We start from the raw sequence: 18084 nt of genomic DNA, 5'->3' as shown, positions 1-18084 counted from the left end.
CACTTTGAAAAGGAGGGGATGTCACGTGATACATCCCAACCCTATGTGTCCGTGGACAAGCTACACCAATCACTTAGCATAGATGCATATCCTCCGGTTGCACACAGCATGATCGTCAGAATTCCCATCAGAATCCATTAGCATCAGTTAGGGGAATTTTCCAGTGCATTTAGTCTATTTTCCTATTTATTGAGATTTTCACTTATTATTTTTAAGTGACTTTCCTACAAAAGTAGGTAGGGCAATTTTGCTAAGTTTCTATATAAGCAAACCCAAGTTAGCACTAAATGGCAGAAGAGGTAGCAGGAGCTTCCCGCTCAACAGGCAACTTCTCAGCGGTACCCCCCTTATGACCCCCCTAGCGTTTTTACATCCTGACACTATCTTTGGCGATACCTTCTTCAGCAAGCCATCGCCATCCATCATCAGCTCCTAGTGTTTGCAGATCCCCGCCATCACCAGCAGATCCATCAAGTTCCCCTAGCGTTTTTCCAACACAGCCCAACTTAGCAGTTGCCACATCTCTGTGACATGGTTAATAACTGCCACGTCCTCGTGACAAAATATGTTCCCCGAACAGCCCTAAATCTGCCCCAAAAGCCCACTTTTTTTCCCCCAAATGCCTACTTTTGCCCGTTCCGCCCCGCGTTTCGCCGTTCCGCCTCATGTTCCGTTCCCATCTCCGTTTCGGGAACGGGACTCGTCCGGAACGCCGTTTCGGAACATTTGGGCTGTGTTCCCCCCATTCCCTGTTACAGTGATGGCTGGTCATGCACCTGGAAATCAGTTTTACACGCTAGGAACAGTGTTTGGGGGTGCTCAAACGATGATGCCTAACCCCATGTATGGTGTCACGGGCATGCTACCAGGGTTTCAAAGCACTCGGGGCCAATTTGGGATGCCACAGGCAAATTTTGGTATGGCTGGAATTACAAATCAGCAGCCAAATATCGCATTTCCAGGTCAACTTAATTGCGGTCAGGGAACACAAATGAACCCTAACAGTGTTCCCATGTTTCAGTCACTTCCATATGACAATTTGACGTCGCTAGAGAGGCCAACTCCGTACAAAGAAGGTGGCAAAGGTGTGACATTCACGACCTTTACAGGGTTTGATGACAGGAAGAAGGCTCTCTCATTCCTCCAGCAGTTTGACAAGGCCTATGCAGGGGGAAACTTTACAGAGGCTTCAAAGGTCCGCAAGGCAGCCACTTTCTTGACAGGGAATGCGGGACAATGGTGGACAACTTTATTGCTTCAAGGGCAAGCTCCGTCCACATGGATTTACTTCAAGCAAATTTCTGCAGCAGCATGGTTATATGATGACTTTGAAGCAGATGTCATGACAGAATGGCACCAGCTTAATGCTGCCACTTGCAAGAATCTGGATGACTACAATCATATGTCACGTGACACATCCCAACCATATGTGTCCGTGGACAAGCTACACCACAGCAGGGTTCAATCAGTCCGATCAGTTTAGAATAGCAGTGATCTGGCACCTTTGTGAGTCAATTCGTAGACCGTGCATGTCCAGTCACTTAGCATAGATGCATATCCTCCGGTTGCACACAGCATGACCATCGGAATTCCCATTAGAATCCATTAGCATCAGTTAGGGGAATTTTCCAGTGCATTTAGCCTATTTTCCTATTTATTGGGATTTTCACTTATTATTTTTAAGTGACTTTCCAACAAAAGTAGGTAGGGCAATTTTGCTAAGTTAATATATAAGCAAACCCAAGTTAGCACTAAATGGCACAAGAGGCAGCAGGAGCACCTTGCTCAACAGGCAACTTCTCAGCAAGACTCGCGACTACTCTGGCGTTTTCTCCACAGAAGACCTAGCGTTTTTGCATCAGATCAGCCTTGGCGATTTGTGCACAGCAGATCAGCCCCGGCGTCATCACGACACAGCAGATCAGCCTAGCGTTTTTGCATTTGCAGAACCCCGGCGACAGAAGGACCAATTTCAGCCTTGGCGTTTTTGGATTTCAGCAACAAATTAAGACCGGCATTATTCACCTAAAGTGAAGTAGATTCAGCCCGTAAAGACCATCAGTTTTCAGCCCTAAGAAACCTCATTTTTCAGCCAAGAAAACGCAGCCAAAACAGTCATTTTCAGCCACCGAAACAGTCCCGAAATTCAGCGATTAGAAGATCTCAGATTTCAGCCATCGTCGTCATCGTCATCGTCATCGTCGTCGTCGTCACCGTCGTCGTTATCGGCATAGACCAAGTTGCATAGTCCATTGCATACGCATTGTACACATTTGTGCAATCAAAGAATAGACCACTCTCGCCTACGAGAGTGGGGCCTTCGGAGGAGGGTTTTACAACCTCTCGGGTGTCGTATCTCTTCTCTCTCCTTCTCTCAGTCTCATTCACTTGCACGCACAATATCCACTCACTTTGTTCGTGATCATAGCACTCTCCATAAAGACGAAAGCTCTCTCTTTCCCTAAGAACTAAAAGGAATCTTGAGCAGTAAAGATCACTAATCTTGAGAAAATACAACATTCATTCCGCTGCACCTTACATCGGAAGTTTTGGAAAGCTCACTTCCAGTAACTTCCTATAGGTTTGTGCCATTGACAGAACAGATTGAAAAATATTGTTGTGGCCTACCCAAAGGATTGAGAAAGTATTGTACGAAGACCAAAGTCACTACTTTGACGCAGCTCATCGAGGTAGCAAACACTGGCAATGGTTTGCTCAAGGGAGAAGATTGTGAATTCAATACTGGCCTCAAGGAAGGATCAGCCAAGAAAAATTCAGCGAAGAAGTATGCTCCCAAGGAGGTTCCTAAAGTGACTCAGGAGCCAGCCAACGTAGGGAAAGGCAAAGCTACGGCTGAATCAGAAAAGGGACGAGCAAAGAAATGGAAAAGACGTTTTCCTCGCAAGTCGGAAGAGCAAAAGAAGGTCCTGAGGTCAGAGAACAAATGCTTCATCCGTGAGCAGCCTGGCCACATTGCTTACAATAGTCCTACAAAGAAAAGGCCAGCTGATTCTGAAGGCAAGGAGGACAGGAAAGGAAAGAAGCCCATGGCTGGTCTAGTGCCAGATATGGTGGGCAACAAGCCAAATTCACATGCAAGTGAGCTTTACAGAGCATGGGGAAAGGTCAGGGATCAAACAGTGCTTATCTTCTTTGATCCAGGGACCAAAGCCAACTTCATTTCCCCAGAATTGGCTTCAAAGTTGGGAATCATACCTGAATGAGATGGGGTATACAGCAGAGGTAGGTTTGGCATGTCCTGGCCATACAGAGGCTGTGACACCCATCATCGGAAAGTTGCGCCTACATATCCAGTCCTATGTAGATGCTGAAGAATTTTACATCATACCACTGGACGGTTGTGATGTGTTGTTAGGTATTCCTTTGTTGTTTCGTGTACAGGGAATCATGGATACCTACAACAAAAAGATCACTGTACAGAGCAAGGGAAAGACTCACATTCTGGATGTCAGCTTAAAGGGGAGTCTATTCCCACTGTATCAGCTTCTGCTATTACTTCTGTAATGAAAAAGCATCTTTCTGCGTACTTGGTTTTTACACGTGAAGTGTCAGATTGTGATGAATCAAATTTATTTGTGCTAGATAAAGAAAGGTCAATGTTTTTACAGCAGTATAGTGACTGTTTTTCCGATTCATTACCGTCTCAATTACCGCCAGAGAGACCCGAGGACCATGCGATAGATTTGGTGCCAGGCAGTAGCCCACCAAATAAGCCTCCGTACAGGGTTAGTGCGGCTCAGCAGAAAGAGATAATGGGCCAAGTACAGGAGCTGTTAGAAAAGGGGTTGATACAGCCCAGTTCATCTCCATTCTGTTCTCCAATGTTGTTGGTGCAGAAAAAGGATGGCTCATGGCGTATGTGCATCGACTACCGTGCACTAAACAAGAATACCATCAAGAATAGGTTCCCTATACCTAGAATTGATGATATTATGGACAAATTAGGAGCAGCAGCTATGTTTAGCAGGATAGATCTAAAGAGTGGGTACCATCAGATCCGCATTAGGTCAAAGGATGTGCACAAGACTGCTTTTAGAACAACGTTTGGCCTTTACGAATTTTTAGTGATGCCCTTTGGTCTCACAAATGGTCCTGCTACGTTCAATAGGATGATGGACAGAATTTTCCGTCCACACCAGCAGTTTGTTGGTACATTCTTTGATGACATGATAGTCTACTCAAAGAATGAAGAGGAGCATAGGCATCACTTGGCCATTGTGTTCGAAGAGCTACGCAGTCATAGGTTGCTCATCAATGCAAAGAAACGTGAGTTTTTTCTGGAAGAGATTCACTTTCTAGGACACATTGTCTCAAAGGATGGTGTCAGAATGGATCCTGCAAAAGTTGAAGCGATCAAGTCATGGCCAGATTTGAAGATGGTGCATGATGTCCGAAGCTTCTTGGGACTATGCTCCTATTACAGAAGGTTTATCCGAAATTTCGCTGAGATTGCTTCACCTTTACATGCTCTTCAAAAGAAGGCAGTCACCTTTAGATGGACACAGAAAGAGATTTCAGCTTTTAATCTCTTAAAGGAAAAGATGACTTCGGATCCAATCATTGTGTTGCCAGATCTTAGGAAGTCATTTGTGGTCCAGTGTGACGCCTGTGGTAGTAGCATTGGTGCAGTGCTAATGCAAGATGGCAAGGTAGTAGCCTATGAGAGCAGAATTTTGCAAGGGCCAGAGAAAGAGTTACTGGCTGTAATTCATGCGCTCTTAAGTTGGAAACACTACCTGCTAGGTGCAGATTTCGTTGTCCAAACGAACCATCAGACCTTGCGATACTTCTTGACACAGACAAAGTTATCTGAGAAGCATATGCGATGGGCAAATATCTTGTCCATGTTCCATTTTCAGATTGTGCATGTGCAAGGCAAGAAGAACGTTGTGGCTGATGCCTTGTCAAGGAAGCCACAAATTTGAGTTGTGTCAATTCCTTATCATCATGAACTTGATGATATGAGGGAACAGTATGAAAATGATGAAGATTTTGCAAGGGTCTTCGATCAGCTAATGCATGGACAACGTCATGAACACTATCTTCTCAAAGATGGGTTCATGATGATGCATGGCAGATTGTGTGTCACAAAGCCATTGCCACGCAAAGTTATGGAAGAGAGTCATGTCCCACCGTATGCAGGGCATCGTGGTATCGATGCTACAGTTAAAGCAGTTGAGACATTCTTCTATTGGCCTACATTGAGAAGAGATGTGGATGCCTTTGTGCGAGAATGCCTAATTTGCCAGAAGGTCAAGTTTGACAGGCAAAAGGCACCAGGGTTATTGCAACCACTACCTATTCCAGATAAACCATGGGAAAGTATTGCTATGGATTTTATCTTTGATCTTCCGAGAACGCAGACAGGAAATGATGGTATTTGGACCATCATTTGCAGATTCAGCAAGCAGGCTCAAATGGCACGCTTGTTTATGAGCAATATTTTCAAGTATCATGGCATGCCACAGTCTATTGTTAGCAACCGTGATCCACGCATGACAAGTTTGTTCTGGAGAGGCTTGTTTGAGAATATGGGCACAACGCTCAAATTCTCTTCGTCATTTCATCCTCAAACAGATGGGCAGTCAGAAGAGGCAAATTCTACTGTCCTAGATCTGCTGAAGTGCTATGTGTCAGAGCATAAAGGAAAGTGGGAGCAGTATTTGCCATTGGTGGAGTATGCATACAATAATACAGTGCATTCATCAACTGGCAAGGCACCCTTTGAGATAGTTGAAGGTGGCAAGAAAGTTCCTCCCACATTGCATACAAAGGACAAGATATTTGAAGCAAATAAGTATGTTCAGGACATGGATGAAATGTACAAGAAGGTCAAAGTGGCCTTAGAAAAGACTCAGGCAAAGCAAAACAAAGCAGCTGATCGTCACCGTCGTGAAGTAGTGTATTCACTTGGTGATTGGGTGCTTTTACGCTTTGAAAAGGCAAGGTTAAAGAAGATGAAGGGCAAGGAAAGACTGTTTCCAAAGCTCAGCATGCGTTACTATGGGCCTTTTCAAGTGTGCGACATAATCAATGATGTTGCATATAGACTGAAATTGCCTGACAGTTGGAAGATTCACAATGCGTTTCATGTGAGCCTTCTCAAACCCTATGTGGGTGATGTGCCAGAAGATATGCCAGCTGAAGATCAGCCGGAAGTCGAGGAACTTGACGAGATCTTGGTCCCCGAACAGATTTTGGCACACAAAGAAAGGAAAGTGAAAGGCAAGGTTGCTAGGCGTTACTTGGTAAAGTTCAGAAACTATCCACCAATGGATGCTAAGTGGATGGAAGAAGGTGAACTTGCAGAGTCACCAACTGTGTTATCACTTTACCTGGAAGCCTTCGATTTGCAACCTACCTTGACCCCTTGAGTTTCAAAGCTACATGGATTGTCAGTGTGACAATGGCTTCTGAAACAAATGATGTACATGGTATTTAAAGTGAGCTCAAATGAAATACCTGTTACATGAATGTTGTTGTACAGATTGTCAGTTTGGCAATAGCTCTTATGGAATGTCCAAAAGTTTGGTTAGTGCTATAGAAGTGAGTATTTCTTGTCAATTTGTCAAGGACACAGTAATTGCTTCTATTAAAGGGTACATGTGTAACTGCATTCTTCAACTGTCGGTTTGGGTATGCTCGAAAGTGTTACTGGATCCAACGTGTACTATAAGACAGTGGCAAAATGTGTAGCTACCATTTTGTCATTGGAAAGTTAGTGACTCAAAGCAATGGCAAAGTGCGCAGCTACCACTATGTCATTGGGACAGGGTTCACATGCAGGCAATACATGTGTCGACAAGGTGTTGAATACACTAGGGTTGACAATGAGCATGTATGTGTCGTACATGTGTCGACAGGTGTTAAATACATCAGTGTTGACTGTGAGCATGTACGACATAGATGCAAACGAGGACGTTTGAGATTTCAAGAGGGGGGTATGTCACCAGCGTGTGACTACTATTTATCTTTTTTGTTGATTTCTTTCTTATTATCTATTTACTTTCACTTTTTGGAAACACCCCTCGGGAAATCTAACTGCCCTGCATTGCATAGCTAGTGTGGAACTGTCCAGAGGGAGTCCAGGCCTGAGGGCAAGAGAGCACTAAGGTTGGACAAAGACTATGGTTAGCCAAAGTGGGGTCATTGACTAGCCAAAGTGGAATCCTTTGCTACAAAGGCTACATTTCAGTTTTGGGTGTGGCTGCAGTGTACAAAGGGGATCGGATGACCTAGAAAGATACAATGGCAGCATCTCCTAAAATTTAGGGAACTGCTATTTTGGGACCTGAAAATGTCTTCGCGTCATTACGTGCAGTTTGACATGGGGATCATTTTGTTACTCTGTGGCCAAGTCAACAAAGGCTGCAGGTGAGATATTTTTAGACCCGAGGGTCTAAAGCGGGAAAATGCACAAATGAGTGACACTTGGCACTCTGAGGCCAGTTTACTACTTATAGAGAAGCCAAAAACGTGATTTTCAGCTATGAGCTCATTTTCAAGTTTCCTGTCACAGGTTAAGAGCTATGGAGTGCTTGCTTTCCCTCCTATGTACAGTGCGGTGCCAGGAGTGATGCCCTGCACGCTACGCACTGCCCTCTCTCTCCTCTATGGCAGTATGTTATGCCCCTCTAGTGGGCTTTTCATTTGACCAATGTACAGTTGTGTGGGTTCATGCACGATTGCCGAGGCAAGAGCCTCTTGCACAGGTACTGGATTAGCTAGCGGTTAATCCCCCGCAAGTACAGGTGAATTCGGAGAGGTTTCACGCCAAAAATCTCGTCCGATTCAAAGGGCAAGTAGCCCTACAGGTGCGGGAGCTCGAGGACTTGCTACGGATGCGACCAGCACGCGAAACGGAGCCCGAAACAGTAAATTACAGCCTGCTGTGTATTTTTGCAGGTTTAGGGTTTTGGCCCTAAACGGTCCCTAATACCCCCAGGAGGTTCGGGGACGCAAAGGGGCTGCTGTACAGGTGATCTGGCGCATTTTCGGGGCTGAAAACAGAGAATTCAGCGTGCTGCAGATTCTCGCCAGGTTTTGCAAAGTGCCCGTATGCGTCGGGAAAGTCAGTCAATGCGTGGGAATACTCATTGTGAAGGGTCCTAGTCCAGTTATGCTGCCAAAATCGGGCCAGAACAGTTGAAATTCAGCCAAGTTTGTGTGGGGCAGCTTGTAGGGAACCACAACGTTTATTCCCTCTGTTGAACAATAAAGAAATACCGAAAGGGGCGCCTAAGTTAGGGACCAATCTAGTGTCGGTCTATTCATACAGGTGCAATCTAGCAGCCTGTATCCCTCTCCCCTTTGTTGTGTCTTGAAAGTACAGGTAAAGTGGATGACAAATTAAATGGGTGAAAGCAAATAAGGTTTAAGTTTAAAGTCTACCGCCCTTTATGGATTGAACAGGCCGGTTTCACGCAACTCCAGAGGCAGAATGATCCAAGATGCCCAAATAGTAGACACTAGCCACACTACCATAGTGTGGCACCTCTAGGTCGGGCAAATCCTCTTAAACTACCAAGCACAAAAAAACCCAAAAATTCAGAATGTAAGTGTTTAGGGTAAATCCTATGTTTTCTTGATACTTCATGACTTAAACTTGAACTTGAAGAACAAAACTTAAGGCTAAGAGACTCGAACACCAAGAACTCAGATGAACTGATTGATTGATTGATTTTTTGAATGTAATAGTGTTGCAATAGGCTCCTTATATAGGTGACCAATATTGAATTACATGCCTCTACATGAAAATTTGACATGAACAGAGAGCTGGCTCGGTACGACTACACATAGAGAAGGCAACACAATGGCAAAAACTACACCAGAAACCATCAAGGAGGCACAGCGAGCTAAAACCTTAAAATTTCTAAACTTTGGCTAAACGTTTTTAAAGTTTTTACATGATTTTAGCTATATAAAAGTCTCACTTCAAAAAGCTCACTAACGGGCATATACAGTAACCCAATAGCTGGCGCTAAGTGGCTTGCCTTGCATGTACATGTGCTTGCTAAAGCAAGATAAAAACCCACAAAAAGAAATCCCACACACCCTTTGACATCGGACATCCAAAATGCGTCCAACATAGTTTGCCACACCCCAGCCTGCTAGATCATTCATGATCAGCAGCACAAAAGAGATCTTGTAAATAGCACGAGGGTAGGGTCGCAGGGTATTACGAGCTAGTTAGGCAATGCTAATGGCCCCTCATATAGGGAGCCACGCCCCCTTGTATTCAAACAATGTTGCATGATGAGGATATATTCTAGTAGTGGTAGTATTTTTGTTCTAGTCTTTTTGTACCCAGACATGGTATCAGCTTCACTATTTTGTATTAAATTAGTCTCATAGGTCATTTTGGCCTTTTGAAGACGTTAATATAACATTTCATCTCTTTCTCTCTCTCTCTCTCTCTCTCTCTCTCTCTCTCTCAATTCTAGTTTTGGAGTCCCTCTCTCACTACTATCTATTCTCTCCCTCTCTCATCACCCTCTCTCTCCATTGGGTGTTGTGCTATTGTAAATTCGCAGGTCTTGCACAAGGAGGGGCTGCCGTAGGCCGAGTACCACACCCACACGGGGGTGCCCACAGTTCAGGGCCGAGTCCGAGGAGGTTTGATGTGGGCATGTCGAGGTTCGATGGCTGCACTCAATCGAGAGTCCTTCTTCATCAATTGTAGACTTGATGGTCATCCAATTCACCCTTTCTGCTACACCTTGACACATGTGACTATGCTCGAAAGGAAGGATGCCGATGACTGCACCTTTGACACATGTGACTATGCTCGAAAGGAAGAATGCAGACAACAAGGCAAAGGAAACATACCACGGGGTAAACCATTGTGACATGCAGGTAAAGAGCCTAAGAGAGCGCCGACACCCCACTCCCTTGGGTGTTGTGCTATTGTAAATTCGCAGGTCTTGCACAGGGAGGGGCTGCCATAGGCCAAGTACCACACCCACACGGGGCTGCCCCATGTCGAGGTTTGGTGGCTGCCCTCAATCGAGAATCCTTCTTCATCAATTGCAGACTTGATGGTCATCCGATTCACCCTTTCCGCTACACCTTTGGGACATGTGACTATGCTCAAAAGGAAGGATGCTGATGACAAGGCAAAGGAAACATACCACGGGGTAAACCATTGTGACGAGCAGGTAAAGAGCCTAGGCCACTCCAAAGGAAAAGAGAGAAGCCAAACACCAAAACGAACAAGAAAGAAAACAGAGGGCGGACCAAAACCACTTGGAAGCTGACCTACAGATGGCACAAGAAAAGGCAAGCCAAAGCAATGCAGACGTGGATAAACTCCACGAGCAAAGCTCACACTCAAAACGTAAGCAAAAAGGATCTCTCCAATCTTTCTCACCTATGACTCTCTGACTCCCCCTCCATCGTCCTCCTTTTACTTCCCCTGGTGCATTGGAAACCCCTTCTACACGGATGCTATGCTGCTCCTGTGACAGTGGGTGTGCTCGGGCTGCCCCTTGTGTTTGTGTATGTGATACATTGAACAAACCGTCTTTGAGATAGATATTACCACGCGAGTGCATCTTTCACTGCCCATAGTTGCAGTAGATCTCTCTCTCTCTCTCTCTCTCTCTCTCTCTCTCTCTCTCACACACACACACACGCGCGCGCGCGCGCACACACACAGGGAGCTAGAATACTGATGTACCTCATCTACGTATTCGGCCAAGACGGGATGAAGAAACGACTGCGCGAATAGCACGCACGGCCTTGGGCGTGCCATCACTGCTGAGCTTTTTTTCTCGACGACAATATTTAAATTTTACTCCATGAGTCCTTAGCGTCTACCATGCTAGAACTTAGAAGCACATTAAGTATTTATTGCGATCAGAAAAAAAATTCAGCCCTATTTGCCGACAACCTCATGAGCCTCTGCATTGCGGAATCGCTCCAGGCAGGAGGCATCCCTAAGTGGCACGGGCATGGGGGGTGGGATCTATTGCGGGGAAATTGTGGGTCGTAGATTTGGGCGGTGGCATCGAAAGTAATTTAGGGTACCTTAAATTACTTTCTAAGGTTGCCACCTTGCACACGTGTTTTAAGTAAATTAGGGCCCCCATGCTTCAATAACGCGCGCAAGGCGAAGTAGTTAGGACATGTGTCTCTCATGGGTCAGGTCACGGGTTCAGACCCCACGCTCGCAAAATTGGGTACCTTATATTACTTTTGTAATTTACGGTACCTTAGATTACAAAAAAGTAATTTAGGGTATCTGTCACAAGGCGGGCATTACGTGCCAATAGAAAAGAACATATTGAACAGACTTTTAGCACTTCAATAACAACTGAATTGAAAGAGAGAGAGACGACACGCGACACGGAGTGGCGGAATTCCACCCCAGAGAGTATTGGCCCCAAACCTTGGCGCCCCTTTCGGTATTTCTTTATATTGGATCATCAAAGTACAAGCCGGTACTCCAGACTCTTCACCTTCTCCAGGAAGCATGCCAGAGAATGAGCCCTAGCCTCATATTTAAAGGCCCTTGGCCTGAAAAACAGTTACAATAAAAAGCCTTTAAAACTCAAAAGCTTCTAGTCCAAAAGCAAAGCCAAAAAGCTACCAACGTCAATCACAGAAATCTGTACAACCTGCCACGTCATCAACTAGCGCAAAACGCGGAAATCTCCCTATTGTCCTTAGGGTTAGGGTTAGGGTTTCTACAGTTTTAGGGTCTTTGGCAGCAGAATTAGGGTTTGCAGGTTTTAGGGTTAGGGTTTTCAAAATTAGGGTTTCAACAATTAGGATTTTTGGCAAAAATTAGGGTTAGGGTTTCTGCTCTCGGGCAGCCACGTCATCACTTTGTGACAGTTTAGGCCCCTCGGCCACATGTGTAAGTTGGCTCCATTCTTTAGGCTTTGACACGTCAGCAGTTTGTTACACTATCCGCACCCAGATCTACGGCCCACAATTTCCCCACCGTAGATCCCATCCCTCCATGCCTGTGCCACTTAGTCCCGAGGGGCTGCATTAATGGTCCCCCTGCCTGTTGCATAAAAAATCATCTCGAGATCCCGAAATTAGTTTTTATTTTGAGTTAGCATTTTCTAATTTACAGCCACACAGCTTTGCATCTAAATACAAGCGTAATGGTTAGGGCATTGGGCTCTCACTCCCCTATCAAGGGTTCATATCATGGGCGCGAGGGGGTGGGATTTTCGAAGATTAAGAGCCACATCTCGAGATTAATTTTCCCCGGACTAATCTCTACATCCCACGGTTAATTATTACCGCGAGACTGTCGAGATCCTTCGTGCCCCCAAATCCAATCTCCATCGTCAATCCCATCCCTCCCACTCCGTGACAAATATACATAAGGCCAAGCAACATTTCTTTTTTTTGGGGCAAATTATGAGGTCAGATAGAGAAGGTTAATAACTTTTATAAAATCTCGTGGACATGGTGATGCTTGCGGCAGGTACATGCGAGTTTTCCTTGCACACCACGTTGCTAAAAAAAAGGCAACGATAGATCTCAACAACAAAAGAGACATGTGCAGACTAGAGCATATAAGAGCTTGAGATAACGAGCAAGACAGAGAGATAGAGGCACAAGGCATAGACACGCACAAACCATGCCAAGCTGAGAGCTCTACACACACACACACAGAGAGAGAGAGAGATGGCCAACTCTATTTCTATTTCTAAAAATAAAAAATGAAAGGATTGTCGATTTTGCTAATTGAAGCTTATCACGATATTATGACAGTCTTTGTTTGAAATTAGGTGTCCTCCTACATATAGATTGGAGAGTTGACAACTCAATGTCTCAACACAAGTTGGTGCTTTAAACAACATCAAAATGGAGATAAAGGATGCTTGATCAAGAGGCTAGGAACCCAACAGATGGCCCACGGTCAAACTTAGACATGACTAATCTAGTCAAATGCATGCTACCCAACCATAGCTTCCAAGAATTGAGGATATAATCTATTGAAACTCATAAGTGTATGTGAGCATTGTCTTTGTTACATTACTATAATGAGTGTTTACCATTTGTATGATAATATTTTTGTTATGAAACCACAATCTTACCATTCATATCGATCACTAGATCTACACATGCTTCAAAGTTTGGGGGGTTGGGTGAAGATCCTTACAACTTTAAAGTACTTAGATATAAATAAAAAAGTATTGCACTTATGTTCTTCTGCATATGGAGTGTTGTGGTGTCCTTGCAAACATAGACAAAAAGACAATTAGAGCAATAATTTTGGCACCTATTAAATTACGTATATTTAGTATCGGTCACATAAGTACGTTTTATGTATGTGAGCAAGCATATTGCACACACTATCATTAGTCGAGTGTGTGGGGGATGTGATGCTATTCTTGACTTTAAAACAATCATGAAAACACATGCCCTCCTTATCATGGGCGACTCTTGCTATTGGGCTTCCAACATTGGAAGCATGTTAATGGAGAGAATTGCAAATCATTTGGTTACATTTGATGTCAAAAAAAAATGAGCATGTAATGTGTATGGGCATCAACAAATATGTCATATTCAATTGGAAGAGGCAATAATTAAAAATGAATAAAGATTGATGGAAAATGTTGATCAACCACAATTTTTTATCAACAACAATGCTAGATGTCATATATCCAGTGAGAAATTAAACTCTACACCAATTCACACCATCGATCGAACTACTTTTTTAAAATTAGAGTTGAATGGCTAAAAGAGATGTTGAATAATAAAGAGACTATTTCAACAGCTACGTAAAGTAATATTAGAAAGTGAAGGCTTAGGTGTGAGATGGAGGTAGATGAATTTGTGATAAGGAGGTAGATCAATTGAATAGTTCGAAAATAAATAGTGATTCAATAAAGTCAAAGAAAATCACATCATTGGCGCATTGATGATGGTTGGACACTTTGAACATCACCTAACACTTTGACATGAAGTGATGATGATCCTCTTAACACTTTGCTTAGGGAGATGGGGGCTGAGCGGCACATGTTTGTGTTAGCATTGCAAAGAATGACCATTTTTTTAGCCCAAGATTCTTTGACTAACAATCTTCTCTTGATTTTTTTCCAAAGTAAATGCCTTGTGTAATGCCACATGCCTTCAAGATACAAACCTTTGCTGAAAATAACCCAAATCGTCTTAGCCTCACTCATTTTAGATGTATCTTACAAAGATTGAATTCCAAGATGACATGTCAAAATAGAAGCTCATCAAGCGCATTCTACAGATGTCAGCACGCATAGTGATCTAAATTGCAACGAATGTGGGTCAACTCTTGGTCCAATGAACAAATAGAAATATTGCTTCTTACGACTCATAACTTAACCTCAAAAGACAAGTATGCCCAAGATGTTTAAGCAAAGTTGAGCATGAAAACCACGGACTAGCCATGAAGTTGTGAAAATTTTTGAAATTTTGAAATGAAGCAAGGAAGCCTCCAGTAACCACGTAAGTGCAAAAAGCAAAAACACGTTAACAATTTGTAAATTTTAGAGATGATGCCACATTCACACGTCTCTTTTTTTACATTTGGCCTAAACAATGTTGATAGGGCCTAGCAAATAGCAAAACCGCAAAGAGCCAAACACAGCTTCACTTCCTATAGCATCTCCCTATAAAAATATTTGGCAACACAAAGCAAGAGAGAGAAAGGAAGAAAACATTTTTATGTCTATTAAGAGCTGAAATCTTCTTATGAGACACATCATTTGTATATGGATATGTGTCCTCTTTGTCCATCAGTAAAATGAATAAGATACAAACTCCCTCTGTAGCTTGGTGGTGTTGAGTTTGGATCTCTTCTATTTGTCTTTGATGGAGCCTTGACGCACTATATCCTAGGGCACATGGGCATCTCCTAAGTTTGATCATCTCTGCATGTTGCAAAGTGACCCCTTCTTATGTGACTAATGATGGTGGGTCTATGATCCTTTGAAGGAAATTTTGTGAGTTGTGACTATCTCCCACCTTCTCATGGTACTATGGGCTCTAATAATGTCTCTCTACATTCATGTAAGTAGAGTGTGTGGTGTGTACAAAGTGCGAGGGAAAAGAAAAGCAGACACATAGTGGGTGGAGTACAGAATGATTTACCTACTCACGCTCATTATTCTATTGTTATCAATGAATAAGGTTATATGGGCTAGTAATGGACATGGGCGTACGACCAGTTGGCTTGAACCCCAACTATCTCCCACTTGAAGGCCAACGTGGCCCAAGTGGCCTATGCATACACAACATGTATAACCATGAAGAATTCCAGTGGCTTTACCCTACACACATCATCTCGAATGCAATGTGCAAACCACTCTCAAGCTAGGCTTTACATGAGAGCATTTGCGTGGTTGTCGTTTGTATGGACCTTGACTATCTCAATGTGTTTGCTAGCCAATATGTCCCATATCACATGATACATGACCTCTATGTGTTTTGACTTGGAGTGATATGGGGGTTCTTTGCTAACACAATACCACAACATTGTAGTTTGATAAATGCCATGGTTTCACACTAGACGAGCTAACCATACAGATTCCTTGCTAGCGCTAGAAACTGCAAACATACTCTACCTCTATGGTGGAAGACGAAGTGCAATCCTCGGGAATCCTGGAGACATGATCTCCATGACACTGCTGCTCCAGTAAATAGAAATACATAACCAGACATGGATCTTCGACTATCCAAACAACCCAGCATAGTCCACATTCGTGTAACTCCCTATGGATGCATCATTGCTCCCAAAGAATATGCACTTGCCTGATGTAATTTTACGATATCTCAGAATTTACTTCACTGCTTCCCAATGCTTCCTGCAAGGATATGTCATAAATCTACTAACCACTCCCAGTGAAAATGTAATGTCTGGCCTGGTGGTTACCATGGCGTACATAATACTGCCTATTGCTAAAGGATATGGAACCTTTGCCATTTTCTCTTTCTCATCATCAAATTTGGGAGCACCATTCTTGCATATGCCTGCATTGGGATACTCAATGTAGCTTTCCCCCCTGCATGTTTAAACATTGCAAGACCTTGTGGATATATGTTTCCTGAAGTAACTCAGCATTTTACGATTCAAATCCCCCTTGATATGCATACCAAGAAAGTGACTTGAATCTCCCAAATCCTTATAGAAAACTACGTGCTAAGTTACTTCTTCAAGATCGCTATCTTGTCTTTAGACTTCCCAACAATGAGCATGTCATCGACACATAAAGTATCAAGATGATAAGTGAACCATATTTTGACTTCCAAGTATACAAGCAATGATCTTCTTGGCTCCGTACATAACATTGGGGCTGTATGTACTTGTCAAATTTCTAGTACCACTGCCTTGAGCCTTCCTTTAGGATATCTTACACGATCTATAAACCAGTTTTGCCCTTGTAGGTTTTTTAGGTTCAATTTTAAAACCCTTTGGTAGACACCTTCTTCTAAACAAGAGAGTGAGGCTGGGAATTTATGGAAAAAAAAATTGCAAAAATTTTGGCAGACTCTTCTCTATACAAAGATCAAAATATCAACCAAAACTCAGCAAATCAATGCATAAACAATAAAAGAGTGCTGACAACGCATTATTTGGCAAATATTGCTCATGCTCATGCTCAAACAGATTCCAACAAGTGTGTAAGCAAAAGACCACAGAACTCAGCTCCCTGTGGCGGGTAAAATGCTCTCAATAGAGCTCACAACACAAAATTTGTGCTAGCATACACATAATCCATATGCATAAAACTCCCGCTGGAACCAAAATTCTTGTAAATACCTATCACTGTCAAAGATGCTCGTAGAATTGTTGTGTCAAAAGAACTTGTGACTATCCCTGTGTGTGTAAGGCTGGATCTATAAACTATCTTTGAGAAGTCATCAATGGCTATGCATAAGCAATACCACACAAAACATACATCATGGCCAAAGATGCATGTGGCAATCCAAAACTGCTCTCAAATCACATGGAGAGCACAATACACCTATGTATGCAAAAAAAATTGTCGAAGATTCTTAACAGACTTTTGCTAGTACTTGAAGACTTATGACCCGAGGAAATCTTGATGTTGTCAACTTTGATGCATTATGCACATTTTTATTTCAAGAGTCACTTTCAAGAAAGAACAAGGCTAAACAATGTGCAGTTGAACATGCTTTTTTTGCTGCTCAAAGAAAAGGTAGTAATGGCAATGTAGCCACTTCTCATGGTTCTTCCAATGAGTGGAAAATCACATGTTCCTAATTATTTTGCTTGCAACACCTCATATGGGAACTCTGGTGAAAAGGGAAAAAAGAAGATGCATTGCCATTATTGCAAAGCTAATGATCACTTGATCAAGTAATGTCCTAAATAGAAGGCAAAAGTGGACGGCTTCAATACAAATGCAACTATTGTAGATCTTCTATGAAAGGAGATTGTGATGCTGATGTAGATGCAGAGTGGGACTAGTTTAGTTTAGAGTGCATTTATTATCCTTCTGTTCATGATGCATGTATGTCAGTTGTTACAGATTCACATGTCTGGTACTACGATAGTGGTGCTACAAGGCACATTACCTCACATCATGACTTGTTTATCTCTCTCAAGTCTGTCCCTCATGGGAATACAATCACTTGTGCCAACAATGCCTCTTATTATCCGGTTCAGGGAGTTGGAAAGGTTGTGCTGACTGCTACAAATGGAATTTCTTTCACATTTGTTGATGCACTTTATGTACCTGGCATAAAAAAGAACCTTTTGTGGTTGTCTATATCTGCACTTGCTAGACTTGGTCGTGTTGTGAAATTTAAGGATGACAAATGTACAGTTAATTTATCTTAGTTTTGGTGATGAAATTGTTGCATCTGGCATTTGGTACCGTGGGTTGTATAAGCTCAGTTTGTATGATAAGTGTGGGTAGAATTTTGCTAATGCAATTGTGGATTCAAAGGATGTTTTAGAGGCAAAATTTTGGCATGCACATTTTGGGCATTTGAATTTTGCCAGTTTGTTGCGTTTGCAAAAAATTGATATGGTTGCTTTTTTGCCGCCTCTTGAAGCACCCTGTGAAGCATGTTTGTGAAGGCCGTATTTTGGGT

The 18084-nt window shown here is 43.0% G+C and overlaps 1 protein-coding gene across 2 annotated transcripts in view; it reads right to left on the bottom strand.

The window, feature by feature from the left end:
* EMB2016 (mRNA methyltransferase EMB2016) overlaps positions 1 to 10854 on the bottom strand; it is a 186514-nt gene extending 175660 nt beyond the window's left edge. For both annotated transcript variants that reach the window (XM_086515715.1, XM_086515716.1), the window contains exon 1: positions 10700 to 10854. In XM_086515715.1, coding sequence (XP_086371841.1) covers positions 10700 to 10774 — 75 coding nt within the window. In that variant the 5' untranslated portion in view covers positions 10775 to 10854. The remainder of the gene's footprint in view (positions 1 to 10699) is intronic.
* Between the last annotated feature and the right edge of the window lie 7230 nt (positions 10855 to 18084).

Source organism: Adiantum capillus-veneris, chromosome 7, assembly GCF_014529385.1.
Source record: "Adiantum capillus-veneris isolate H3 chromosome 7, ASM1452938v2, whole genome shotgun sequence".
In the NCBI taxonomy this organism is placed as follows: Eukaryota; Viridiplantae; Streptophyta; class Polypodiopsida; order Polypodiales; family Pteridaceae; genus Adiantum; species Adiantum capillus-veneris.
Note: the sequence above shows the minus strand (reverse complement) of the source record. Positions and strands in the feature narration are given on the sequence as shown.